This window comes from Loxodonta africana, chromosome 13 (assembly GCF_030014295.1).
Source record: "Loxodonta africana isolate mLoxAfr1 chromosome 13, mLoxAfr1.hap2, whole genome shotgun sequence".
Taxonomy (NCBI): Eukaryota; Metazoa; Chordata; class Mammalia; order Proboscidea; family Elephantidae; genus Loxodonta; species Loxodonta africana.
In genome coordinates, this window is record NC_087354.1 from 72,269,026 (window position 1) to 72,296,443 (window position 27,418).

At 37.8% G+C, this 27,418-nt stretch overlaps 1 protein-coding gene across 7 annotated transcripts in view; it reads right to left on the minus strand.

Annotated features, from left to right (window-relative positions):
* The window catches only part of LRBA (LPS responsive beige-like anchor protein), a 766,566-nt gene that overhangs the window by 35,632 nt on the left and 703,516 nt on the right, over window positions 1–27,418 (minus strand). For all 7 annotated transcript variants that reach the window (XM_010597205.3, XM_064267558.1, XM_064267557.1 and 4 more), the window contains 5 exons: window positions 23,515–23,604; window positions 18,888–19,065; window positions 13,564–13,626; window positions 8,107–8,262; window positions 35–202 (listed from right to left, as the gene is read on the minus strand). In XM_010597205.3, the coding sequence (XP_010595507.2) occupies window positions 35–202; window positions 8,107–8,262; window positions 13,564–13,626; window positions 18,888–19,065; window positions 23,515–23,604 (655 nt within the window). The remainder of the gene's footprint in view (window positions 1–34; window positions 203–8,106; window positions 8,263–13,563; window positions 13,627–18,887; window positions 19,066–23,514; window positions 23,605–27,418) is intronic.

Below are 27,418 nucleotides of genomic sequence, written 5' to 3' on the forward strand. Positions count from 1 at the left end.
GTAAAAGTTTACTTATAAAACAAGTTGTACTTACTGCCTGGGTTATCACCAATCCCACTGCTTTTTCCATTCCAGTACCACAGCAGAAGGGTTGCGTCACGTGATCCTGACAGAATGTAGCAATTTCCCCCAATGTATGACTCAGAACGGGTGAGGCAAGTGACAACATCCCAATGACCAAACACCACTTGGATCAGTTTTCCTGAAATACAAAACGGTTTTCTTTAAAAATTGCTTAAAAAAAAAAAAAGAAAGAAAACCAAATTTCCAGTGACTGGATAACTTATAACCCAATGGGGTAGTTCTACTGTGTCCTATAGGGTCACGGTGAATCTGAATTGACTGGACAGCAACTGGTTTTTTTAGATAACTTGTAAGACAATATAGCCATATTAACTCAAATTTTGATAATTCAGATTTTATAATTGATCTGGTTGAATCTAAAGGTTTTCTTTGAATATTAAAAACAACAAAAGATTAATTGAATTGTGAGAGTAACATTTTTGAAAGGCATATGTTAGAAGTATTTAAAAGAATAGTATTTGAGGAGCATGACAACATATAGGTATAAATGACTACCACAAGTTAAAAAGGAATCATGTCTACTGATTAAAGCAGGCCCTGGAGAATCCTTATTTGGAACCATTTTAATAATTTGTTTAGTCAACATAAGATTCAAAACAAAACAAAATTTAGTTGCCTTTCTGTAAAAGTACTCCATAATTCAGACTTTGCTAAAACAAACCTGTCTCTGAATGAGTGAAGGTTAATATATTTCTTTTCTTTTTTAAGTGATCTATACGGGGAGCTCTGGTGGCACAATAGTTAAGCATTTGGTGCTAACTGAAAGGTTGGTGGTTCAAACACACCCCATGGCTCCTTGGGAGAAAGACCGCAAAGCTTACAGCCAAGAAACCATATGAGGCAGTTCTACTCTGTTACATGGGGTCACCATGAGTCAAAAATCTACTCGACAGCACCAAACAACAACAACATACCAGGATAATATAAGTTACTTTGAAGAGTTTCTCCATTTCCAAATCAGAATTCCATGAACTAAGTTTTTATAAAAGGACTAATTTATTGTAATTGCAATTTGAGCCAGGTCATTCTTTCTTTAATGGTCTGAGCGATGAAAATTCCTTAGGGAGCGGTGATGATGAAGTCAAGATTATGGTAGTTTATCCAAGGGTAATTAGTGGGTGGGGCCAGAGCGAGAAGGAGAGGAGCTCAGTAAATTTACTGTGTTTAGGACCTCAAAGGAAACCCTGGTGGTGTAGTGGTTAAGTGCTATAGCTGCTACCCAAGAGGTCGGCAGTTCGAATCCTCCAGGCACTCCTTGGAAACTCTATCAGGCAGTTCTACTCTGTCCTATAGGGTCGCTATGAGTCGGAATCGACTCGATGGCAGTGGGTTTGGTTTTGGTTTTGGTCTGGTTTAGGACCTCAAACACAGGAAGAATTGCTCATGTAAAGGTATCAAAAAAAAGTAAAACCTTCACCTTTCAGAACCTTTGTTTAACCAGAGATGCTGTTTATAATCAAACTTTGTAAAGAATTAAATATCTGTAATAGCACCTCCATAGCGCCCCTATAGTTTCCAACTAACATTTTCCTCTGAAATGTTGACATAATGTACAAATGAATATGTCACAGAATGTCTACACTTAATATTCGGCATGAGTTTTTTTTTTTTTTTTTTTAATGTTTCAGTGGGGTCATTAAAAATACAATCCAAATGTTCAAGAAAAAAGACCACTAAGCTGAAAAAAAAAATTAATATGCCAAAAAAGTTTGTGTTTAACTTAGAACACATTATAACCAGTTGCCCTTAAGTCAATTCTGACTCATGGTGACCCCATGTGTGTCAGAGTAGAATGGTGCTCCATAGGGCTTTCAATGGCTAAGTTTTCAGAAGTACATCACCAGGCTTTCTTCCAGGGTACTTCTGGGTAGACTTGAACCGCCGACCTTTCAGGTAGCAGCTGACTGAGTTAACCATCCGCATTACCTAGGAACTCCTTGCCTACTCTAAAGCTGAAGGTCTCAATTAAGTACTGGTATCTAAATGTATTTAACTTTTCAAGATAACAATACATACAACTGAAGAAGTAATTTTTTTTTAATTCTTGATTTTAATAAATATGATAAAGGTTTATTAGGTTAAACTTTACAAATTTAGAATGGTAAAATTTTGAAATAACTTTATATAAATCAGATGTAAGTCAAATACAGTGTCACCACTCCTAAGCGGCAGTCTTGCACATTTAAAAAAAAAAAAATTTTTTTTTTTTAAAGCTACTACTAAAAAACCAAACCAAACCCATTGCCATGGAGTTGCTTCTGACTCATAGCAACCCTATAGGATGGAGTAGAACTGCCCCATAGGGTTTCCAAGGAGCAGCTGGTGGATTCGAACTACGGACTTGTTGGTTAACAGCCAAGCTCTTAACCACTGTGCCTCCACAGCTCCTTTTAAAGTACTAGTAGCTGTAAAATGAGATTCACTTGAACCTCAAATTGCAAAATGAATCAATTACATTTTTTTCTCCTGTGATTAAGAGGGAGAAAAGACTTTAATCAAAGCAGGTGTTCTAACTGCTAAATGTTCACAATGTTCACTTCTGAATTTTTTCAACCTTTTAAATTGGCATCAATACATGTCACTTAAAAAATTATATCAATAAATTCAGAGTAGGGTAAGGTGAATTCAAGACATTCTAGAAAAAACAATGGAAAAGAAAAAAGCTAATTATGAAAAATGTAATAATTTTCACTTTATTTCCAATTTATATGAAGAACAAAATGGAGAGGTTTCTTGGTGAAATGGAGTGCCTGGGTAGCAGAAATAGTTAAGTGATTGACTACTAACTGAAAGGTTGGTGGTGTGAACCCACTTAGAGATACCTTAGAAGAAAAGCCTGGAGATCTGCTTCTAAAAAACTGGCCATGAAAACTCTGTGGAGCACAGTTCTATTCTGCACACATGTGGTCAACATAGGTTGCAACTGAGTTGACAGCACTTGGTAGTGGTGAAATGGGTGGGGTTACATTAGAGGCAGAGTCCCTGGGTGACGCAAACAGTTAATGTGCTCAGGTACTAATCAAAGGGGTGGAGGTACAAGGTACCTTGAAGACAGCCTAGAGATCCACTTCCAAAAAATCAGCCATGGAAAACCCTATGGAGCACAGCTCTACTCTGATAATAACGGGGTGCTAGGAGTTGGAATTGACCCAACGGCAACTGACAGATTAGAGGCAGGCCTTGTACAGGATAAGAAAAAAGTTAGGTAGCTGAACACATTCTTATTAATACTTAGAAAACTGAAGATTAAATCAGTGTATTTTAACTTTAAAAAAACTAAATACACCACGTTGTGATTATGTTTTTGATTACAATGTATGCACTGTGATTTCTGCCTTAGCCTAGACCCAAATGCCAAGAGCATAAAAATCACAGGAGTAATTTAGATAAGTTATTAAGGGTAGGCTTATTTAAGTTTTGAAACCCATGGGTCAGTGGGTTGTAGAAGGTGGATGAGTGAAATGACTACAACTAACTAGGCATTCAAGGGGCCCTGGTAGAGAAGTGGTTAAAGGCAAGTCTGCTAACCAAAAGGCCAGTGGTTTGAACCCACCAGCCCTTCAGCAGGAGAAAGAGCTGGTAATCTGCTTTGGTTAAAGATTTACGGCCTTGGAAACCCTATGGGGCAGTTCTACTTTGTCCTATAGGGGCTGGATGAGTTGGAATCGACTCAAAGGCAGTGGCTTTGGTTTTGGTTTTAATTTAGAGGTAGACAGTGCGGAGGACGCCCAGGTGTTCCATATTCACAGGGAGGCTTGCAAAGAGCAGCTATTCACTTGGTAACTTAACTTTCAACTCATGTGAGGACAGAGTGGAGTGATTTAGGTGTAGAAGTGGGAAGGCTTAAACACAAAGGTAGGACTTTCCAAGATTCATATGTTAATTCTCATTAGTTAAGCCATTATCTCTGTATCATCTATGTATGTTGTTGTGTGCCCTCAAGTAGATTTTTGACTCACATCACCCCCATGTGACAGAGTAGAACTGCCCCATAGGATTTTCTAGGTTATAATCTTTACAGGAGCAGATGGCCAGGTCTTTCTCCTGTAGAGCAGCTGGGTAGGTTAGAACTCCCACCTTTTCGGTTAGCAGGAGAGCACTTAACCACTGCATCACCATATCTATAATATCAGTATTAGGAAATGTATACTCAATTGCTGTATTTTTTCCTTAACTAAAATTTCTTAGTGTTTAAATTTTTGCCCAAAAAGTTACCATAATTATTCTTTATTCAACAAATATTTACTGAGCACCTGTGAAGTGTCAAGGATTAGGCTGTCTTAGGAAGTCCCTGGGTGGCACCAACGGACTACTAACTGAAAGGTCTGAAACTACTAACTGAAAGGTCTGAAGTTCAAACCCACTCAGAGGTGCCTTGGAAGACAGGGCTGGTGCTCTGCTTCCGAAAGATCACAGTCTTGAAAACCTTACGGAGCAGTTCTACTCTGCACACATGGGGTTGCCATGAGTGGGAATTAACTCCATGGCAACTAACAAAAACAACAACACTGTGTACACAGTGGTGAACAAAAGAGGCACGGTCCCTGGCCTCAGAGTATTTACTACCTAATGGGAAGACAGACATTAAATAAACACGAATAGATAGTTACAAATAGTGGTGAGTACTATCTAGGGAAAGAACAAGGTGGATCAGTGAGAATAAGAAGACAGGACAAGTTTGGACTGGGTGTCAGGGAAGATATAAATACGGGAGTGTCCTTTAAGTAGTTATATCTAGAGGTTTCAAATTTTAATACAAATTAACTTATTCTCTACAATTTATACTTTGGGCTGAACTCTGGAAAACCTTGTATTTTTCAAGTTGACTTTTCCCTGTTCCGGCGGCCTTCCTTGGCGATATTTGTTATTGCTATGGGGTTGAGGTTCATGCCTCCTAAATAAATCACAGCATATAAATACCTGCTGTTCTTTTTTGGTAAATTATTTTCTGATAATCTCATAAGTGTTCCTCAACCTTTATTTTTTGTTTCCTTTAATACCAGTCCACCTCTCCACACACTAATATCAAATATTACCACAAGCACTAGAATATCCCTTTTTTGACAGAACAAATTTTCTAGTTAATGTTTTATTTGACAGCTGGGCTACAAATAAAAAAATTCAAGCTCAAGACTGTGCACCACTGAATCTAAAATGTGGCCTGAAAATCATTCCTACTGCGGAGGAAGGTTTTATTGTTGCCTCTGCTGTTCTGGTTGTGCCCAGAAAACATGATTTATGTTTAAAGAATTTCCTGTTACAATCTGCGTTTACCACCCCCCCATACCAATCTAATAAGAGAAGGATTTTTTTTTTTTGTTTAAGTGCTAAAATATAATTGAATTCAACACTTGTGATAGCTTTGCCATTATATATTACTGATCATACAATTTTTTCCATAGCTTCTCTGTCAAACTTAGGAGAAAATATTTAATATTCTGATTGTTGTAAAAACACATATTTACCCTAACTGAAATTATTTCAAATAAAACTAGCATCAGAGTTTGTACACAAGACTTTAAGAAAGATACTAGCAATCTGAGATTTTTTTCACAACTTTTCTGGAAATTGTAAATATTTTTATTCTACAAGCTAAGTCAGTCCCACCGAAATGAAATTTAAGCTGTTCATTGTGAAAATGTTTTACACATACACATACTTAAAAAAACAGTAAAGTAGATGTTTTTTGGAAAGAGGAGAAAGAATTATATCTAGTACGTTAAGTCTAATGCAACATGGCAGACATACTAGGAACTTAGTGTTCCAAATTACCGTGTTCTCCAAAGTAACCAGTGATTGACAGTAATACCCACATAAGATAACATGGTATAGTCACAAAGAACGCTCCATTTGAAGTCAAAAGACCTAGGTCCAAGGCCCATTTCTACTATCACTAGTTATATAAATTTCAACAAGTTACTTAATCTGTCTAAGCCTCAGCTTCATCGTCTGAAAAACAGGGGTAATGACTCTTGCTTTGTCTACCTCACAGGATTATTGTGAGGCTGAAAACAATATCATGTATGTAAAAGAATTCTGTCAATTCTAAAGACCATGTGAATGTAAGAATTATTTTAATATTAGTATATCAAGGTGTGATATATTTATATTAACTTTACAAATATCAATATTCAGTGCTTTAAAAAATGGAATGTCAACAAATTAAAAAAAATTTCAAATGTCAAAATCAAAGATTGACATAATTAATGATCTGGAAAAGGCAAAAGTACAGAGACTGAGAATAGACTAGTGGCTGCTGGGGGCTGAGTATAAAGGGGCAGCTCAAGGGAATTTGGGGCGGGGGGAGGTAACAGAGCTGCTCTTTTCTTGATAGTGGTGGTGGTGATACAACTTTAGGCATTTTCAAAACTCACGGAAATTATAAACCAAAGAGAATGAATTTTACTGTATGTAAATTTTAAATTAATTTTTTAAATGCATAAACAAATATGCATATAAGAAAATCTTGCATGAGGAAGTTTAACAGGTTTAAGCTGAAAGTTTGTACAAAAAAGGAGCAGTTTGAGATCATAATGCTAAGGCTGTCATTACCATAATAGTGAAAGAAAAGGTTAAAATCTGAATTTGAGTATTAAATCATAGAAAATTCATTATAATAATAAAAGTATTTTAGTAACATTTATCAACCCCCACTGCATTTTTAGAGAAATTCTAGGGGAATTTTAGGTTCCACAGTTATCCACACCTCATAGACTTGAACATCTAGTAAAAGCCCAGTCAATCAGAAAGGTGTGAATGACGATTTTTTCCTTCCTGGACCTACAGAATCAAGATGCAAACTGTAAGCTATCTAGGTCACCAATCCCTAAAAATAACTTTTAGGGTTTGTTCTATGAACAGTCCATACTCAAATATTTTTCCCTACTCTCATAGGTATGTTATAATATTATCATAAAAATGCACTTAGGGCAAACATCGAATAATCAAAAGTTATTTTTTAACATAATATATTAAGGCAAGAACATGGATGAATACACTTTATAAGGATTATTAACAATGAGCCTGTAGGATGATTTACTGTGCAATATTTAATTAACTAGAAATTTCAATTAAAGAGAATTTCCCACTCCCACAGCCTTTCAAAATTATTTGTAGATCCTGGTTTCAGCTGAACAAGCTAGTTCCACAGTATGTATCAATTAGTTCAAATGCATTAATGTCTAATTTTAATTATTTTTTAAAAGATTCAACTACGTATATGTTTTTCATCTTCTAAGTTTCTAAAATTGTTTTAAAAGAGAAATCCATTAAATTTCTCAATATATTTCTTAATTTCCTACAGCAAAAATTCATAAACATGTACTGGGTTGGTTCTCCTGTAATAATCCTGAGTTGAGCTTAGTTTGTCCCTTAGGGAAAAAAAAAAAATTTTTTTTTTTTTTTTTTTGGAGATGCATGTAAATGAATATATAGACTTAAACTTTTACATCTTAACAAGAGCTCCTGTCACACACAAAATCAGTGGTCAGCTGCTTTTCTTCCTGATGGTGTAGCTTTCAGGGAGATTCTATGCAGAATTGGGTGGGGACAGTATATCTACTCCCAAAAGATACCCTTACTGAATCTTTCCAGTAAGGGGGAAAAGCCACTAAATAATACTATGTACATGTATTTGCACTCACTGTAAGATCATGTATGTGAACTCACTCTAAGATTATGTATTTGCACTCACTATAAGATTATGCATATGCACATGCGTGTGTGGTATTTACATACCAGGATATGCCCACAAAATGATCACTCCTTCCATAAGCACGAGGCTTGGGAGAAAAACCTCCTCTAGAAAACTGCCTCTTAAAGACAAGCTGAGAGCTTAATTTGAGAGTAGCCTGCATAGTAGATTACCAATTGAAAGGGGAAAGGAGTGTCTTCTTTCCCTTCTTATTTTACAAATTATAGAATTCTATCATTTTTGGAAGGAGGAAGATGAGAAAGCCTTCTAGGACTCATCGTGCTTCTTGTAGCAGGTGTTAGCTCACTGATGAAGGAAAGAACAGTCACCTGTGTCTGTAGAATAGACTCTGAAACTCTTATCCCAGAAGCCACAGACGAGAATGTAGCGGTTGTCCGAAGTGATGACAAAGCACTGGGAATGGACTTGAATGCTCTGGTCCAGAAGGTCAGTGATCTGCCTCCTGTGCATGCCTGTACTGCTGGCTGTGAGAAGAGAGAAAGAAAAAAATTCAAAAAACTACTAAACCCACATGGGCAAAAAAATCTATATGGTGTCATACTTGGGGGAAGGAGGAAAGGAAAAGAGACATGTTCCAGTAAATACCTGACCTTTTATTTTAAATATAATCATGTTTGAAAAACTAAATAGGAAAATACATTCAATTGTTAGAAGACTGTTGGTAGCTAAATTCAACATCTCAGTAAAATATATTTTGCCTAGAGGAAAGGAATAACAACCTATGACAATTTAAAAACAGTACAGGATTGACAGAGCATGCATTCCAGCTCCTGGGCAGGACCAAACTAGATTATAATCTCCAGATTGCATCACAGGTAGGTCTGTGTTCTGACAATCTCATTACATTTATTGTCATGAGAACGGATTCATGTTGTGACAATCTATTACCTTTACCATTTTGTCACAAGGAAGAGAGATTAGAATTTAAATGTCATATATCTGAAATACTTTTTTTTTTTTTTTTTTTCTTATACTACTTTGGCTTTAATGGGTCTTTAATTTGACTGGATGTGAACTCCCATTTCCCCTGTTTACAGCTGCACTTGCGTGTAAGGAAAGGGTAGGATGACTATTAAAGATACTTGTAATTGGAAAAGTCAAAGCACAGCATCCTGCCACTTTCTTACTCCTTATTTAAGCAATAAAACAAAACAGCCTGGCAGTGTATTTTCAAAATGCTGCAGAGCACCTAAGATGGGGTTTGTCAGGAGGTGCGAGGTCAGATGTAGAGCAACACCAAGGCACATGGGAAGAGTACTAACCCTCTAGAAATGCACTATCAAGCGTGCTGTTATCAGAAAAATGCTTTCCACTGAGATGCCTGTTTTGGCATTATGAGGCCAATCAAGTAGAAAGCATTGTCTCTGGTGATCTAAGAGTTATTTTACCACTGACTTTGCGATACACATAATGGTTCTTTTGCTGCTAAAGAAACTTGATGTACAACAGATAAGAATAACTAAATGTCTGCATTTGATTATTAAGCTCTTTGTACCCACAGTCTTCAGTTTTCTGAAAACAAAACAACAAAAAACAACCTATAAATGCATCACTAAAAAAATGAAATAGAGATAAAAAAATCTATATTATACACATTGTACATAATAACTAAGCTAATGTGGGCACTTTAATAGAAGTCTCAGAAGGTAATAAAGAAAGGAAAAAAATTGTTCAAAATAGTCTCCAGTGCTGTGCTGGGAAGCCCTGGGGACAGAGGACTACAACGCTCCCTGCCCTGGAGGCATGCGGAACATGGCACACCTGTACATACCCAGGAGAAACACTCATGCGTACAATTCGGCTAGAGTCGGACACAATTTAATCTATTTAAGGTTATGCTATAACTTTGATAATGTGGGCTTCCTAAACTTTTGGGTGATTAATGGTCTAGAAAGTGATAGCAGCAGTTTTTAAAAAGGGGAAAATTCTAGGACGGGATCATTTTTTCTACTCCTTCCCCACAAAGGGAAGTTGCAGGCAGATGAGAAAAGCTTCTATGTGTATCACAGGTTATCACAGAGAGAGACGCTTAGTATCCCACTGCAGTGAAGCTGTGTGTTATGTATATGCAGAATATACATATAATTCCAAGAAACCTAGCAACTGCAAACAAGGCATGCAGTGCTTTCTACACTGTACTGCAGTGTCTCAGTCCACATGAGAACTGTAAAAATGGTTGACTTCTGCTCCTCTGATATAAACGTTCACTGGTGTTTTTTTTTTTTGTTTTTTTTTGTTTTGAGTATTCTCTTGGGAGGAGTCACCTAGACAGATCTGGACATATGCATGATTTTGAATTGAGTAAAACACGAAGCACCCACGGGTGAAGGGTGATGTCTCTTAAGCATTCGGATGAGTATTTTCCAAGTAAATGATTACTTGCAATTTAACACTGCAATCCCTTCTAAAAACAAAAACTATCTATTCATCTTATCTCACAACTGTCTTTCCATTATTTCATTGTTTTCTCTGGTAAACTGTTTTAGATTCAGTACTGAAAGTATTTTTATTCAATGAAAATTAGGTATATTTGTTTAGATAAGCAGTCTTCAAACTGGGGCATGCATACCCCTGGGGGTACAAGACATCCCAAGGGATACCAAGACACAGATGGTTTTAAAAGAATCAATTTCTAGTCCCTCTACTTTCGTATGTCTCTTGCCTAAAATTGATTTGCCTGAGAACCCTCCTGTGGGTTTTCCTTTCCTGCTCCCCTGTTCACATGCCCTTCTTCTGCTAGATGAAACACAGGCGTATTTCCCTCCCACCCAGAACCTTAGGATGATGCTTTGCCTCTGGGTATAAAAAATCTCTTGGGAGCCAAATAAAGGAACAATTCAAAACACTGATGGATGTTGAAGATGTGAATGCCTAGATATGAAATCATTTTGTATGTCAGGTGGTTTCTAATTCATTACTTTCAATAAAATTAAAGGAGGATCTAATCATGCTGTCAATTGATAGATCATTAAAAATAAGTTTCAATGATAGATTGTTAAGATGATAGATAATTTAATGATAGACCATAAACAACTTTAATAATAGACTGGTATGTGAATTTTGTTGCATAACTCAGAAAAAGATCAAAGATCTTTGTGACATTGTTAATACAATACTCTTCCCTTTACAATTACTTTTTTGTGTGAGCAAGGTTCCTCAGAGCTTCCCATCTATAATAACAAACAAACAAACAAAAGATGACAAACCATGTCTCACTCAGCAGTAAAGAACGCTCATCCATGAGTACATGAGCTAACTGACGGGGGTCGGAGGAGCCCCGCTCATTTCATTAAAGATGTATTTCCAATAAATATTTGCTTTTGATGTTTAATAACTATTAAAAGTTATTATAATTTTTGGGAAACCCTGGTCGCATAGTAGTTAAGTGCTATGGCTGCTACCCAAAAGGTCTGCAGTTCAAATCCACCAGGTGCTCCTTGGAAACCCTATGAGGCAGTTCTACCCCGTCTATAGGGTCACTATGAGTCAGAATTTGACTTGACGGCAACAAGTTTGTTTTTTTAATTATAATTTTTGAATAAGTGTACATTAATAGTATTTGTAGTGATCATTCAATTCAGGTGAAATTTTTTAAAAAGTTGAGTCTTACAGTTATAGCAAATTTTAAAATTTATATACATGTTTAATTTTCTATACATATTTTTATTGCAGAAAAGTATACTACAGCAATCAATAAAAAAACATTAAGATAAAATTCTGTGGGGGAAACAGTGAAAATAGGAATTCAAGATTAAAAGGAATAATGCAATATTTCCAACTAGGAAATATTGGGCTTTTTAATGCATTTTTAAAAACATTGAGTATCAATTCATTCTGATATTCAGGTTCCATTGGACACATTTTATTTATTTTTTGGATACATTTTAAAGAGTGATATAACACTTTCTTTAAAATGTCAATTTTTACATGGTGCTAGAAATTATAACCTTTGTAACTATCTAAATTTGTGATGAAAAACTTTGGATGTTAACTTAAAAATATATGAGAAGGTACATCGTTTTAAACAATTATTTTAGGAAGTAGAGTGGCACAAAGTCGAACAGCCAGTGGTTTAAAGCAGTGGTGGCAAGCTCTGGCCCACAGGTCAAACCCAGCCTGCTGCATGGTTTTGTACGTAAAGGTTTTTGGAAGAAGGCCATGCTCACTTGCTTGTGTACTGTCTATGGCTGCTTCGTGCTATAATGGTAGAGCTGAGTAGTTGAGACAGAGATCATATGGTCCACAAAGCCTAAAATATTCTCTATCTGCCCCTTTAAAGAAAAAGTTTACTAGTACCTGATCTAAACAACTACAACTGCCGAATTCATTTAATGAGGCTTTATATTATAGGATATTTACTGTCAAGTTTTAAAGCCAATCATGGGTCAATAATTCAGAAACAATGCTTTAAATGATTAGCAAATGGAATTTATTATATTCCTGATTTTAAAAATTTTACCCAAGCGAGCATTTAATTTATATATGTATATATATGGCGAATCATATCTACTCAAAGCAAAACAAGATTGAGGAACCAGAATTCTATTTATCCTTCAAATAGAAAATTGCTTCTTAGATTTCTGCTGAGGTATGAGGAAATGATAAATTAATTAGTTTGGGGCTTAAAGTTATTATTATTATTTTTTAATGAAAGTCCAACTGTGAATGGTGGCTCTTTCACTCTCTGTTGAAACAATGGTTTTAAAGACAAAAAAGGTGTGGTTACATACACTTAGGGAGTACCTTGGATTGTGAAAGAATAAATCAGCTCATTCATACATTTTATTTGAAAATTTAAAAAAATTCTAACAAATTACTCATGCCAGGGAAATTTAGCAAAATTGCAAGCCAAACATTCGTGCTGGTAGCATATACCCACAAATGGGCAATTGCGTTTTTTATTCTAAAAGCTATTGAATAGGATCTTCAGTATCAAGGCAAAGCCATGTTTGAAATCCCCACACACGAGGATGAAAAATGCTGAACTAGAGATTTCAATGAGCCTAACTCAAAAAGCGTAACAGCAATTAAATATTCCAAGTCATCTGCTGCAGATGCTCATCTCATCCCAGTGGCTTTTTCTGGTCTCCTCCCTATTCTTTCTTTTTTTTCCCCCCCTGAACAAATTTAACCTCCAGTGGCAATTTACTAGGCTGTAGGGCCTTAGGAAAATGAATACAAATATCTTAACACTGCCATTGGCTGGGCAATATATTTCCACTTGGAAACTGCTCTGCAATTGCACATTAATCCCCTCAGAGTGAACAGAGGGCCCAGGAAGAAAGGATTGATCTCCTTTAATGATGAAACCCTGGCACTACCGTTTTATTTTTCACAACACAGTGCTGCTAAGAATCCCACTGTTATTATGAAAATTTCCCCAGCAAAGGAGCGCCATCACATTACCGGTGCATCAATTCATCATAACGTGCCTCGCTCCTGCTCATCAACAAGTCTGAGTGATGAAAAGATCCAATATTATCCTGACAGTACTTCATGCGCATTCTCAATCACACATTATTACAGCATCCATATTAATTTTCAGTGACACGCGTCCTAGGCCTGTTCAAATTAGGCAAACCAACGAGGGGGAGTTGATGAAATACCAGCATAGCCACAGCTCATTGCATTCCAATTTGCATGCAAATGGTTTATCAGGAAAATTCCATTCCCAGCAACCAGCAAGTGAAAAACAACTGTAATCTACACTTCAGGGCCACCATACAGAGCTTAATGAATCGCAAAGAGAAAAGGAAGTGACAGACCTACGAGAGGATCGATTTCCACTGGCAGCTGGTATGGCTGGTCTTGTACACCACCTTGATGAGCTGGAATTCACAAAAGATAAAAAAAAAAAAAAGCATTATTTTTCATATACTAAACCACATAAAAACGCGTAAGTCAAACCTTATGCAGAATTGTTCCAACCTCCAAATCGCTCATGCAGTTTTGTGAAACTGAAAGGAAAAAAAATCCAGGTGCTTTTATGGCTGGCTTATTAAACATTTATTTTAGATTAGTGCTGTTCTGAACATGTGCCATCAGCGGTGGCTCCAGTCCTAGGCCATAAGCCATAGCAGATGCTTGACTGGTAACCTCTGATGCTCCAACAAAACAAAATTAAGTGGTAAAGCACGCAGAAAACAAAACGTGACAACCATCTGCTGACTGTAGCAAATACTATTTTTTTGTTACTTCTTAAAAAGGCAGTTTTGAATGCTGCAGCACAAAGGACCCACAAAAACATCAATTTATGATGCAGAAAGGAAAAGCTTGACGTCAGGGAACATTTAATGTTTCATCCATCACTTAAAATCAATCAATTGAAAGTCTGAATAAAAATAAAGCTACCCACAGATAAATGTTTTCGTTAAATGCATTTGGCTGAAATATTTTCTTAAAGACTGGACTGAGGTTTTAAAAAAAAAGTTTTATTAATATTTAATATTTCCATGGTTTTGATCTAAAAATACTTAGGCAAATGAGTAACAAAAATCAATTTACAGTAAGAATAGTTTGTTCAATTCTCAAAATGGTTCTAAAAATTCAGGCATACTTATTTTGTAATTGAAAGAGGTTTTATAGGCTGTAGAGTGGAAAATGTACTAAGAATCAGAAGCTGCCACTGCCTCGCTATGCAGTTAGGCCAATGCTAAAGGCTATGATGAAGGGTTTGGAGCAGATGATCTTTTCAGCTTTAGAGCTCTGACAGTTAAATTCTGGGCCCTTATCCCCAAAGCACTCAGCCATTCACCCTGGTCAGTATCTGCCTTTTATAGGACTCACAAGCACTTCAGTTAGCTTGGCTGGTATCAGAGGTGTGTTTAAGAAATACCGTAAGAATTTAGGAAATCTTTCTGACTGTCCTTGAGGGGTTGAGAATAAAAAGGAGTGCATTTCACTGAGTTCATAGATTGTTAAAACTTATATATCATAATTTCCCCAGCTAGTAAATATCCACTTTTACAAGGATGATTGAAGGATCCTTAATACTGATAAGATACTTGAATAAATGCAATATTGGCACTAAAAATTCTGAGTATTGTTATGGATTGAACTGTGAACCCCAAAAAGATATGTTAAACTTCTAACCCCTGTACCTGTGAATGTGACCTTGTTTGGAAATAGGGTTTTTCTTTGAAGGTGTTATCAGCTAAATTCAGGAGGCCATACTGGAGTACAGTGAGTCCTAATCCCTTCCAAGTGCTGTCTTATAAAAGGGTAAGACAGACAGGGAGACAGAATCGCACACAAGGGGAAAGGACCATATGAAGATACATCTAAAGTAGCACAGGAACACCAAGGATCGCTGGCAGCCGTGAGAAGCTAGGAGAGAGGCACAGACCGTTCCTCTCTCGGAGCCCTTATGGCTAATACCTTGCTTTGGACTTTCCAGCCTCCAGAACTGTAAGACAACAAATTTCTCTTCTTTAAAGTCACCCATCTTATAGTATTTTGTTATGGAAGCCCTAAGAAACTCAGACAAGTAAGCTTAAGGGATTAAAGTAGCTAAAGAATGGAAGTTGCAATGACTCACTCTTTTTGGACTGAAGGTACTTGTTTTTGCCGATTACTGGCTCTGCCAGTAAAGAAATCACAGGACGCTTACAGTGAATGATTAGGGAGAATGAACTGCAGCCCCTGGTCTGCCCATCAGTGCCATTTACTTCCAGTAATTACAGTGCCCATTAAAACTAATACCTTCAGGATTTTTCTCTGCTTCTCTGAGAGCCCGGGGTTGTAGAAATATTAAAACCAAACTGTCAGTAAAAGCGGTATATGAGGTTAACAATGTTTGGGTAGGCCTCAAGTCCTGGTGCTGCCACTGACTGCCTGGGTGACCTTGAGCAAGTTATGCAGCCTCTCTCTGTGTTTCAGTTTCCTGATCTGTAAAATGGGCTAGGTTGAACCATAGAAACTGCCAACAGCTGGCCATGTTGACCTGTAAAAGTGGCAATTTCACATGGTTCAATCCGGTGGCATAGTGGTTAAGAGCTTGGCTGCTAAACAAAAGGTCAACAGTTCGAATCCACCAGGTGCTCCTTAGGAACTCTATGGGGCAGTTCTGCTCTTCCTATAGGGTCTCTGTGAGTCGGAATCCACTTAAGGGCAAGGGGTTTACTCTAAATATAGAACTACATCTAAGGGTTGTTGAGGGGATTAAGTGAGTTTATACATGTAGAGTGCTTAGAACAGTACTGAGAATCTAGTCAGCCCTAGCTGCTGTTATAAGGGAAGTTACAATAAACATTAGCTGCCATTTATTTATTTATTTTAGAGATTTTTGCAAGGTCCTGTGAATGAGAAAGAAGGATAAAGTTGATTTTTTTTTTTTTCTAAACCAGGGTCCAGACACCACTCAAAGAAATGACCAGAGTTAGCTGTCTAATAAACAAAATATGGAAATCAGAGATCCTTTAAAAGGAACCAGAATCTAAAATTAAAAAAAAAAAAAAGTAATATGAATTTGCTGTTTACTAAAAGAATAACTGTTAGGGATTTTTGATATTTATTTTAAATCAAGGCACATTGATAGGTAAAAGCAGAAAAAGAAAGGCTGAGAGATCAGGCTTATGTAAATGAATGAAAAGAGGCACAGATTATTAGAATGGATGCTTAGTGTTTTAAGGTGTAGCTCAAAACTGGAAATCACATTCCAGAAATATAACCACCTGTGGACTCCCATAAACGTTATCATTCTTTATATTTATCTGATGAAGAGCTGCTGTGTCATACTACAAAGCCAGGGGGTGGGGACAGAAACTACTAGTGACACAAGGTTCAGGCAGGAAGCAAGGCTCACTGAGAAAAATTATTGGCCAAGAATTGGCAGGATAGCCCTCGTGGCACAGTGGTTAAAGAATTCAGCTGCTAACCAAAAGGCTGGCAGTTCGAATCCAACAGCCGCTCCTTGCAAACCCTATGGGGCAGTTCTACTCTATCCTATAGGGTCACTATGAGTTGACTCAACAGCAACTGGTTTGGTTTTTGGTTGTGCAGTCCCTCAAGCTCCTATTTTACGAAAAGGCCAGCTTGGGCTAGGAACGGCCGGATGTGCCACAGACTGCATCCTAGCTCTTCATCACTTCACATACTTACAGAAAAAATGGGAGTGGGGTAGAAAACATCTGTCAAGTACTAAGGGAGCTTTCTACTCAGGGAACTGGGCTTCCTCAAAAGGAAGCGTCAAGAGCTGTCGTCAATGTTTAGGGAGTACACACTACAATAGGAGTATCAGCTGAAGACTTGGTACCCTTTGGTTGAGTAAGTTCAGTTCCTCTTCGCTAGGTTAAACTAATCTTAGTGGGCGGGGCCAGGGCTTTCTAGCACTTAACTAGTTTTGTCTCTCCTGCTATATGTTGTTGTTATGTTTAGGCTGAAGATATTTTCAGGGCTGCCACAAAGCAGCCCAGGATTTGTGGTGGTCCCAACGCGACATTCACTGTGCCTTTGCCAGGCTCTAACAGGCATTGCATACGGAGGAGGTAAATCCTCTAGTGTATTTGATAGAACACACCCACCAGCATGCTTCTCCTCTAACAAATGGTATTTAGAGAACCCCCCAAAATCACATCTCTTAAACAAATTATAATCTTTAGTCCCAAAATAAATATGCAATTTGCATACGCATTTTTCTCCATAAGAAAAGCTCATATGAAGGACAAGGCGTAAGAGGACCTATAAACTAAAGACATCATATATCTGCCTCAGTTTTTACTTGTCTTCAAGTTTCCTTAAATCTATTCTCTAATCAAATACTGGCATTCTTCTAGTTGTTTTATTCTCCAATGGCCAGGAAAATGGCTATATGTAATCAGTTCTGATTCTAGCCACGAATTCTTCTAGTGGGTGTCTTACTGAACGCAGTCAGTGCACCAAGTTTTTGTTTGAATGTCAATTCAATTTTGCTCAGTTCTAAAATTCTTGCATTTCATTTGGCATGAGGCCATTTTTGGCATGAGGCCCTTTTTCAAGAATGTGGATTTTTGCAAGCATTTCATGTGTTCTAATGAGCAGTGTTTTATGCACACAGACTTTAAAATCAAAGTTTTAGTGTCCTCCCTAAAACAATGGTTTGGGGGGAAATGGCCTATAACCTCCAAGACTTTAAAAGGAGATTTTCTTTATTTCTTTTTAAAAATAAAAAAATTCTAACCAGTGGCCAAAAAGAACAGTGCTAAATCCAGATCACAACATTCCTACTCTAACGAGAGCAATAAATCACAGGAAAGTAATCATAAAAGTTGAGTCAGAAACCTTGGGTTCAAACCTGGCTCTGAGCAAGGCAAGATCCCAAGGCTCAGTATCTCAGTGTCTCCCACCGGGAAAACATGGAGCTGGACTAGGTGAACTCTAACGTCTCTTCAAACTTCTGCAGTTTATGATTCTAATCGTCATTTTAGTATCCTCTCTTGAGGTACCATGACTGCTCAGCATTTAAGGAGCCCTGGTGGCACCGCTGTTAAAGCATTTGGCTGCTAATAAGTCAGTGGTTCAAACCCACCCGCCGCCCTGCAGGAAAAAGATGTGGCAGACCGCTTCCGTAAAGATTTACAGCCTTGGAAACCCTATGGGGCAGTTTTCTGTCACATAGGGTCACTATGAGTCAGAATAGACTTGACGGGAATGGATTAATTTAAACGTCCTTTTCTTCTACCAGCCATACCAAATAGCACAATGCCATGTACAAAAAATGTACAGTTTCTGGCACACTATAGAAAATCAGAAGTGTTTAATGAATAAGTGAATGAGTAAGTAAAAAAAGGGGAAACATCTAATAAAAAATTTATACTATTTATGGACATAATATAGAACATTATCATATTAAAATATTACAAACAACATTTATCTCTGAGGAGTTCAGACAAACCACCAGATGCCAAAGAATAGTTTATGTTTCAGAATTTGTACTATATGGCTCAGATGAGACTTCTTCATGCCTTTCAAACTCTTAAACATTTTGAGTCATACTAATACACGAAAATTAAAAGCTTAAATGTTGAGATATAATACATTTAAGAGGATATTACAATTTCTTTATACAGCGTTCGGCAGTTAGTATGTCTTAAAATGACACTTCTTTACTTACCAGGAAGGTTGTGCCACTTGTTCACGGCAAACAGCCTGTTAGCAGTGACTGTGATCACAGCAGGAGTTGCCAAGCCAGGCTGGGTGTTGGCTGCCACATGAGTGACAGGGGAGTTGGAGGGGAACTTTAGGACCATGATAACATCCTGCTGAGCTTGGTCTGTGAACATCAGTGGACTCTGCAGGAGGAGATACTGTTGAGTGGGCATGACAAGAACCCAAATACACAAGGAAGAAAGACAAGAAGGAGAAGGGGCAGGAAAAGCAGGAAAAGAAGAGGAAGACCATGTTAACACAGTTGTAAATGAAGGCACACGGAGCAGAAAGGCTTGTAGAAACAGCAACTATGATCTGTTTGTTTTTCATGTATATCATCAACTGAAATTTTTGGTGATTGAAATAGAATACATTAACAGAGATAGTTAAAAAATCCATAGGGTTTTATTAGCTCTCTTTCCCACCACTTATAACTAAAATAATGATTTTGATTTGCGTTTCTAAATAGGCAAAGTATTGGGGATTGCATTAAAGCTGTATCAGTTGCTATCACACGTCAAGTAATGACCTTTTGGTATAAAAAAGAAGAAGAATGAGAATATACAATAGTCATAAAAGCAAGCCAAAGTAATTTCCAAAGATCATCAAAAGTTGTGTTGCGTTAGCATGAAGATTTTGACAACTAAATAAAGAGATAATTAAAACAAATATATTTATAAGCAATTGTTAGAGAGTATACATTATTACAGTAGAGAAATAACTTATGGACATAATATACAAAATTAATCATAAACGTGTTTCAAAGTAATGCATAAATAACGTACTTTGTAAAAACAATGTATTTATATAGTGTACCAAGTCATAAACACTACCCTAGTACAATGCAAATGCCATTGCTTTCTGCTGTAAGTAGGAATAACGAGAAATACCAAGATGTCCCTTTCTCCCTCTTGATCAAACAAGGAAAGTTCAAGATTTTTTTTGATCCCTCCTTTGAAAAGTAGAAATTGAAAGTGTTAAACACTGATTGTTCTAACAGTTAACAAAAACAACAACAAAAAATCTTGAAGACTGCTAGACACATGTGACACTACCCTGCTTGGCGTTATTCATCCTTGGTATGCTATCACAGAGTAACTGCACTGTACATTTTCAGCAATTCTCTTTTACCACGTCTATTTTTGAATAGCTGATTAGTATCATCCAGAACTGAAATACTGTGATGAAGTGCTTCTGGCTGCTTTCCTACCACCATATTTCAGTACACCAGGTATAGGTAAATGTGTAGGCACATATATTTAACACATATTTATTCAGAACTGCTAATAAAAAATTAAATAAATTTGCATTTTTATTATCAGTCCTTTTAAAAAAGTTATTAAGAGTACTTAGAAAAACATATTGCAGTAAGAATTCCTATTTGCACTCTTTGCATAAAGGTGTAAATAAAGGCAACTAATAAGCTACCCAGACACCCTTCTGAGCAAGTGGCTAAAAGCCAATCAATATTATGAGTTAATCCTCCCTGGATGCTCATTCAATTAAAGGTGTCAGTAATGCCTCATCTGATGTGGCCTCAATTAAATCCCACTATCTGATGGTGTGAAAACACAGGGGGATACAGTAACAGCAGCACAACCAGACAAATAGGCAGCCTTCGTGTGCCTGCTAATTACTACACCTGCTGTATATTATGGCTCATGCACTTAACGCAGCACGATGGGGCTTTAATTCCTTCTGTGTTCATATGTGAGTGTGTGTGTGTGTGTGTGTGTGTGAGTGTGTGTGGGGGGGGAAGCACTGCTGGTTGATGGAGTAACTCATCTGAGTGTTAGTAAAAACAATACACTTCTGCCTTTGATTTTTAAAACCCTTGATATCAATAATGTACTTTGCCTAATACAAAGAACCTTTTATACAGTTTTAGCAATTCTGTGAAAATGGGTAAAATGAGAAACAATGAGCAACACCAAACTAAATATCCTACAAGCAACCTTTGAAGAAATCTGAGAAAAGGCAATGAACGTCATTTCAGGGTAACAAGCCTCATTTTTCAATTACATAATTTTACAACATTTACTAAAGTCAATTTATAAACTCTGAGAAAATCAGAGTACAACATACAAAGTCTCACCGCAAAAAAATTCATATATATTTTCGAGTTTAACAGGTCGTACTGTAAACATATTTAAGCTCCAACTGAATAATTCCAATGTTTATACCCTAAACAAAAACAAAAGGAACAATCTCTAATATATAGGAAGACGGTCCTGTTTATACAGCGACTCTGGTGGGCTGACTCTTAGCCACGTGGCAAGGACAAGCCACTGTGCACAGCAGGCTACAGACTCCTTATCTAGAACTGTTCACTGCATTCTGACAAGTTCTACCTCCAGTCCGTTCCTACATATCCATCCTGGCTAGAATTCTCAATGTAGGCAACAAGCAGGAAACTCTTTTGGGGGCTCCATCGTATCCTTGGCCAATAAGTACAGGCTGAGGAATACAAGAAATGAAATAAAGCACACCCCAGCCTATTGGCCTAGGCTGCAGCGATGGCCACAGTTGTAGATAAGCCAAACAACAACTGGTAAAACAGGGCTGAGAGAAACAAGAAACAAACCCTCATCTACTTCTGAGATCCAAGTCTGACGTAGAAGCAGGAAACTCCTAGACAGGTTTCATTCTGTTTTCCTAGATTAAGTGTATGTTTGTTGACAACTCCGATTTTCTTTCCAACATGCTTTTCTTTCCTACCCACATACATTTATGATGAAAAGCACAATTTGTGCAAATCTGAAACTCAGTTCAGGAGTTCAATACAGAAGATGGGGAGAGTGGCAAAGATGGTCTCCAGTCTACACATCAGCCTGTGCCTTCTGGTCGTACCACCCGAAGGGCAGTAAAACTGAGCCTTTTGCTGTGCAGGAGGCTGCGCTGTGGGAATTCCCTCACTGTCCCAGTGACAAGTCCGTGTAGTGACCCAAGCAGAAAGTCAACGGAGCAGTGGAGGGCTTCCATTAGCCAGCACCAAAAGCAGCCTGTGTCTCACTGACAAGCTATCACTAAAACTAATTCCAAAGCCCAAACATAAATCAGTCTTACTATTTTTTATGGCATTATCTTCCACTGCTCTTGCTAAATGTTTTCTTTCTGTGTAGTCTTGTGTCCACGACACTCACCCTTCATGTTCACCTAAATCTGATTTCATCTGTTTAAAAAACTTGGGGGGAAAGGTGATGCAAATCACTTACAAATGCTTTTAGTTTATCATTATGGCCAACTGTATTAACTACATATCTATTTCCTGTTCCCTTTTTTTGTCTGCGAATCTCTCCTTTCCAGTATCTGCCAGCAATCTACTGTGTCTAAGCCACAACAACAAAAAACTAGAATCTATCTTAAAATATTCATTACATTTATAGAGACAGATTTTATAGTCCCTGTTCTTCATTTAAAACAGTAATGAGCAATCTATTTTTATGGAGGGCAATTCAAGAAAAAAATCTATCGGCTATTTTAAAAATCATATTTTTATCATACAAAAAAAAAAAAAAATCCGTTGCCGACGAGTTGATTCCGACTCATAGCAACCCTATAGGAAAGAATAGAACTGCCCCATAGGGTTTCCAAGGAGTGCCTCGTGGATTTGAACTGCCAATCTTCTGGTTAGCAGCCAAACTCTTAACCACTCTGCCACCTGGGTTTCCATTTTAAAATTCAATATTTCTTATTGTGATTTTTTTTTTTTTTAATATGATTGAAAAATATCCCCTCTGAAATTTCAGGAACTATAAAAGTAGGATAGCTGTAACATTTCTCAGCTTGAGTATATATTCCTCCGCCTTGATTCTGGCTAGCTTCGTGACCAACAGAATGTGGCAGAAATAACATTGTGTGGCATTCAAAAGCTAGGCCTCCAGAAGCCTAGCCACTTCTGTCTTCATTCTTTTCCAACACTACTCCTACCATAGTGGTGGCCTAGTCTAACCTCCTTGACAGTGAAAGAGCACATGGAAGGAGACTCCCAGCTATGTAAGCTGAAGTGAAAAGGGCAGAAGAAATACTCACTCAACCCTCAGAATCAAGATAGTAATAAATCACAGTTTTAAGCCACTATGTTTTGGGTGGCTTGGTATATAGTGGCCATTTTTTTCTCCCTGTGGTTGCTGACCATCAATAATATTATCCTACATATTAGAATTAGTCTTAGAATTCCCAAACTGAAAGATGTATTAGGATGCAAACAAAAAACTAAAACAAACACCCACAGTAACAAAAATAATCTAGAAAGTCATAGGATCAAACCAGAAAACATATCAACCCTATGTGTGGAGTTCTCTATCCTATAGTGAGGATTCGTGACAATTATGGACCTTCTCATTCTGCAACACACAATATGATCTGATGAAATGCTGGGGCACTGGAGCCGTGTTTACCTTCGCAAAGACTCCAAGGGAGCATGCGATACTGTTTGCTAGTTGTTGGCAGATTAACAAAGACTGCATAAAAAGAACAGAAGAACTGCCCAGATGTGGTAGAGAATCTCAAGCACAAAGATAAAGACTGTCATGAATGTCAAGCACAGCCTGAGAGAAGCACAAGAAAGGAGAGAGTGAAAGCACACTCACCACTTGCATGGCAGAGCCTCTGGGAGGATGGGGCTCTATAAGCAGTTGAGAAGGTGTCTGTCCAAAACTTCGGATTTGAGCTTCAACAGCCTGAAAAACGCATGGGCAAGTTGGAGGGTTAAGAGGTGCTAATTACAGGATATAGAACCACAGCTGTTACCTGAAATATCATTCCATACTTCTGGCTTGTTTCATGTTGGAAATCAACCTTGTGTGTTCACAGTGGGGCTAAGCACCTGGCAAGGGCATTGAGAGTGAGGTCACCCTTTAGTACTGTGGAAGCTGTTCCTATAAAACCCTGCAAAACTTTCTCATCTTGCTCAGTGATATGAAACAGAAACCAGCTATTACAATCAGAAATTGTCCTTTTTGGCTTCATTTCAGTTTTCTTACATTTGGTTTTCCTGCTTGCATCATCCCCGATGACTAAAAGCTAATCTTTTACAGGTATAGAGAAAACCTACTGCTGCTTTGATTCTAGGCCCCATTCCATTCTGGGAAGTGGCAGGAGAAAAAAGAAACACAGCACCTGTGAAATGGCATGGTTTTACATTATTTTTGCCACAGGAAGAGCATTATTGTTGACAGTCTCTTTGAACCTAGTGGCTAAACAACAAAGTAAAAGCCACATGTTGCATCCAAGCATGAGACAGTTAAACCAGGGACTAACTAGACATAAGAAACATGTGTGCGTGTCCTTCATGAAGGATGTGTGTGCGCCCTGTGTGAGGCACCCCCACCATGGTTCTCCCGTATACCTGGCCCACACGCTCACTTCCCATCACTCCCTCAGCACCGGAAACGACTGAACACCGGGTGCTAGCAGTATCTTTAATTACTCTGTTTACTTGCTAATGCCTCCCCCCCCCACTAACATATAAGCTCCAGGAGAGCACGGATGTTATCTGGTTCACTGGTATATCTCGAAATTGAGTAAATTAATAAATGCTACAGTATGTGTGAGAGGAGGGAGGACGCAAAGACATAAAGACCAAATTCAACCTTCAAGTCAGTAAACTTAACTCCCTGATGAAAAAGATGAAGAAAACCCCTCAAATTCATAAGACAGTATATTCATCTTTTTTTTTTTTTTTTTTTAAATCCCTAAGAAAACGTCTTCAATTTTTTATATGCACTGCATGACCTTCGCACCACAGGCAATTAATAAATCACAAACAAGGAAATATAATCATTACTAAGTAATAATAATAAGCCTTCTCAGTAGCCCCTGAGACAATTCTGAGAGATTTCAGGGCTCTTTTGAAACCACTGGTTAAGCCCCAGGAAGAAAATCAATCTCTCTCTCTCTGATACACACAGACACACACGCGTGTGCACGAGCACGCACACACACACACCTAGAGATAAACCTCAGGAAATATAAGGTAAGATCTTAAGCGTTAATAAAGAAGACAGAGAAGGGGCAGTCAGGTTGGAGAAAAAGCAGAACGGGTGAGACCATTTTTTAAGTGGATTGCTTGTGTTTTTGTTGTTGAGTTGTAGGACCTTCTTTATGTATACTGGATATTAAACCCTTATCAGATACATGGTTCCCAGTTCAGGAGATGGCTTTTTCAAGTCATGTATTATACTGGTCTAATTATTCTGTCTCAAAGACAGAATAAAATTTGTATTATCCCACATAGATTAGATAATAATCTTTCTAAGTCTTCAAGGCATCTGAAGAGGCTGTACAATACTTAAAAATAATGCTTTACTACTTGACTTACCTTTGAATTGTTGGTAATAAAAATGTAATACCACTTGCCATGGAGTCCATTCTGACCCATGGTGACCCCATGTGTGTCAGAATAGAACTGTGCTCCCCAGGGATTTCAATGGTTTATGGTTTGGAAGTAGATTGCCTGGCCTTTCTTCCAAGAGGCCCCTGTGTGGACTCTAATCTCCAACCTTTCGGTTAGCCACCAAGTCATTTAATCCTTTGCACCACGCAGGGGCTCCTACATTTGGCCATAGGTTATCTTAAAGGGGGCTCAACCTAGGCGATGTGCTAGGCACATTCATTGAAAAATAAGAGTGTTCCTGCCACTACCTATTTATTTTTTACTTCTAATTTAAGGCTTCATCCTACAATGACCAAAAACATAAGCTTTAGCCAGCTGCCTTCATCTTTTTTCTGAGGGGTTGAATACATCTGGAATTTTAAGGAGATCAATTTTAAAGTTGCAAATTTGATTACAGAAACTGTCCAGTTAAAATCCTTCCATTCAAATTCCTTATCATGTGGCCACACCACATCAGTCTGGAACCAGACTGCCAGAGTTCAAATCTTAGCTCTATCACTTATTAGCTGAGTGACCTTGGCAAGTTACTTAACCATCTGTGCCTTAGTTTCCTCTTCTAAAAATGAGGATAATAATAGTGGGTATTTTACTGGGTTGTTGTGAGGATTAAATGAGATAATATAAGACACTTGGAACAATTCTTGGCAGTGTTTGATATTGTTATGTTAGTACAGTATACATACATATATATGTTCAAACTGCTGACATTTTGGTCAGCAGCCGTAGCTTGCTGTAGCTCTTACATATACGATCATTTTATAGTGGTTAGGCAAAAGTTTACGGAGCAATTTAAGTTTCCCATTCAACAGCTTGTTTTGTGATATTGGTTATAATCTCCTCAATGTGTAAGCACTGTCTCCCCTTCCTTCTTGGGTTCCCCGTTTCTATTTTCCAGCTTTCCTGGCCCTTCCTGCCTTCTGAACTTTGCTTTTGGGCAAATGCTGCCCTTTTGGTCTTGTATGGTTGATTGTTCTGAGGTGCACATTCTTCACAGGTGTTACGGTTCACTTTATAGGCATGTCTACTGTTTGGATGAAAGGTGATCTCTGGGAGTGTGATCAGTTCCAAATTTGAAGGGTGTCTAAGGGCTTCAGTCTCAGGGGTTTCACTAGTCTTTATCAGACCAGTAAGTCTGGTCTTTTTTTTTACAAATCTGAATTTCGTTCTACATTTTTCTCCCCTTCTGTACAGGCCCTTCTATTGTGATCCTGGTCAGAGAAGTTCATAGTGGTAGCCGGGCACCATCTAGTTTTGGTCTCAGGCTAGTGATGCCTGTGCTTTGTGTTTTCCTTTGCCTTGGTCATGCCGTGCTGACATTCCCCATATTGTGTATTGTCTTTCCCTCCACCAAAGTTAATATGTGTCTACTATTTACTTAGTGATTTTCCCTCCTTCCCCCTCCCATCCCTGATAACCATCAAAGAATGTTTCTTTCTGTGTATAAACCATTTCTTGATTTTTTATAATAGTGGTCTCATATCTTTGTCCTTTTGTGATTGACTTATTTCACTCCACATAATGCCCTCAGGTTTACCCATGTTGTCAGATGTTTCGGGGATTGTTATTCTCCAATGTATAGTATTCCATTATGTGTATGTACCATAGTTTGTTTATCCATTTATCTGTTAATGGACACTAAGGTTGTTGCCATCTTTTTGCTATTGTGAATAATGCTGCGGTGAACATGGGTGTGCATATATCTATTCATGTCAAGGCTCTTATTTCTCCAGAATATACACCTAGGAGTGGGACTGCTGGATCATATGGTATTTCTATTTCTAGTTTTATAAAGAAGTACCATATACTTTTCCACCATACCATGTTACATTTCCACAGCTGTATATGAGAGTTCCAATCTCCCTACAACCTCGGCAGCATTTGTTTTCTGTTTTTATGATAAGTGCCATTATTGTTGGGGTCAGATGGTATGGCAGTGTAATTTTCATTTGCATCTCTCTAATGGTAGAATCCCCCACGTGTCTATCAGATTGTCGTACTGTGGCGGCTTGTGTGTTGCTGTGATGCTGGAAGCTATGCCACCAGTATTCAGATGCCAGCAGGGTCACCCATGGAGGACGTGTTTCAGCTGAGCTTCCAGA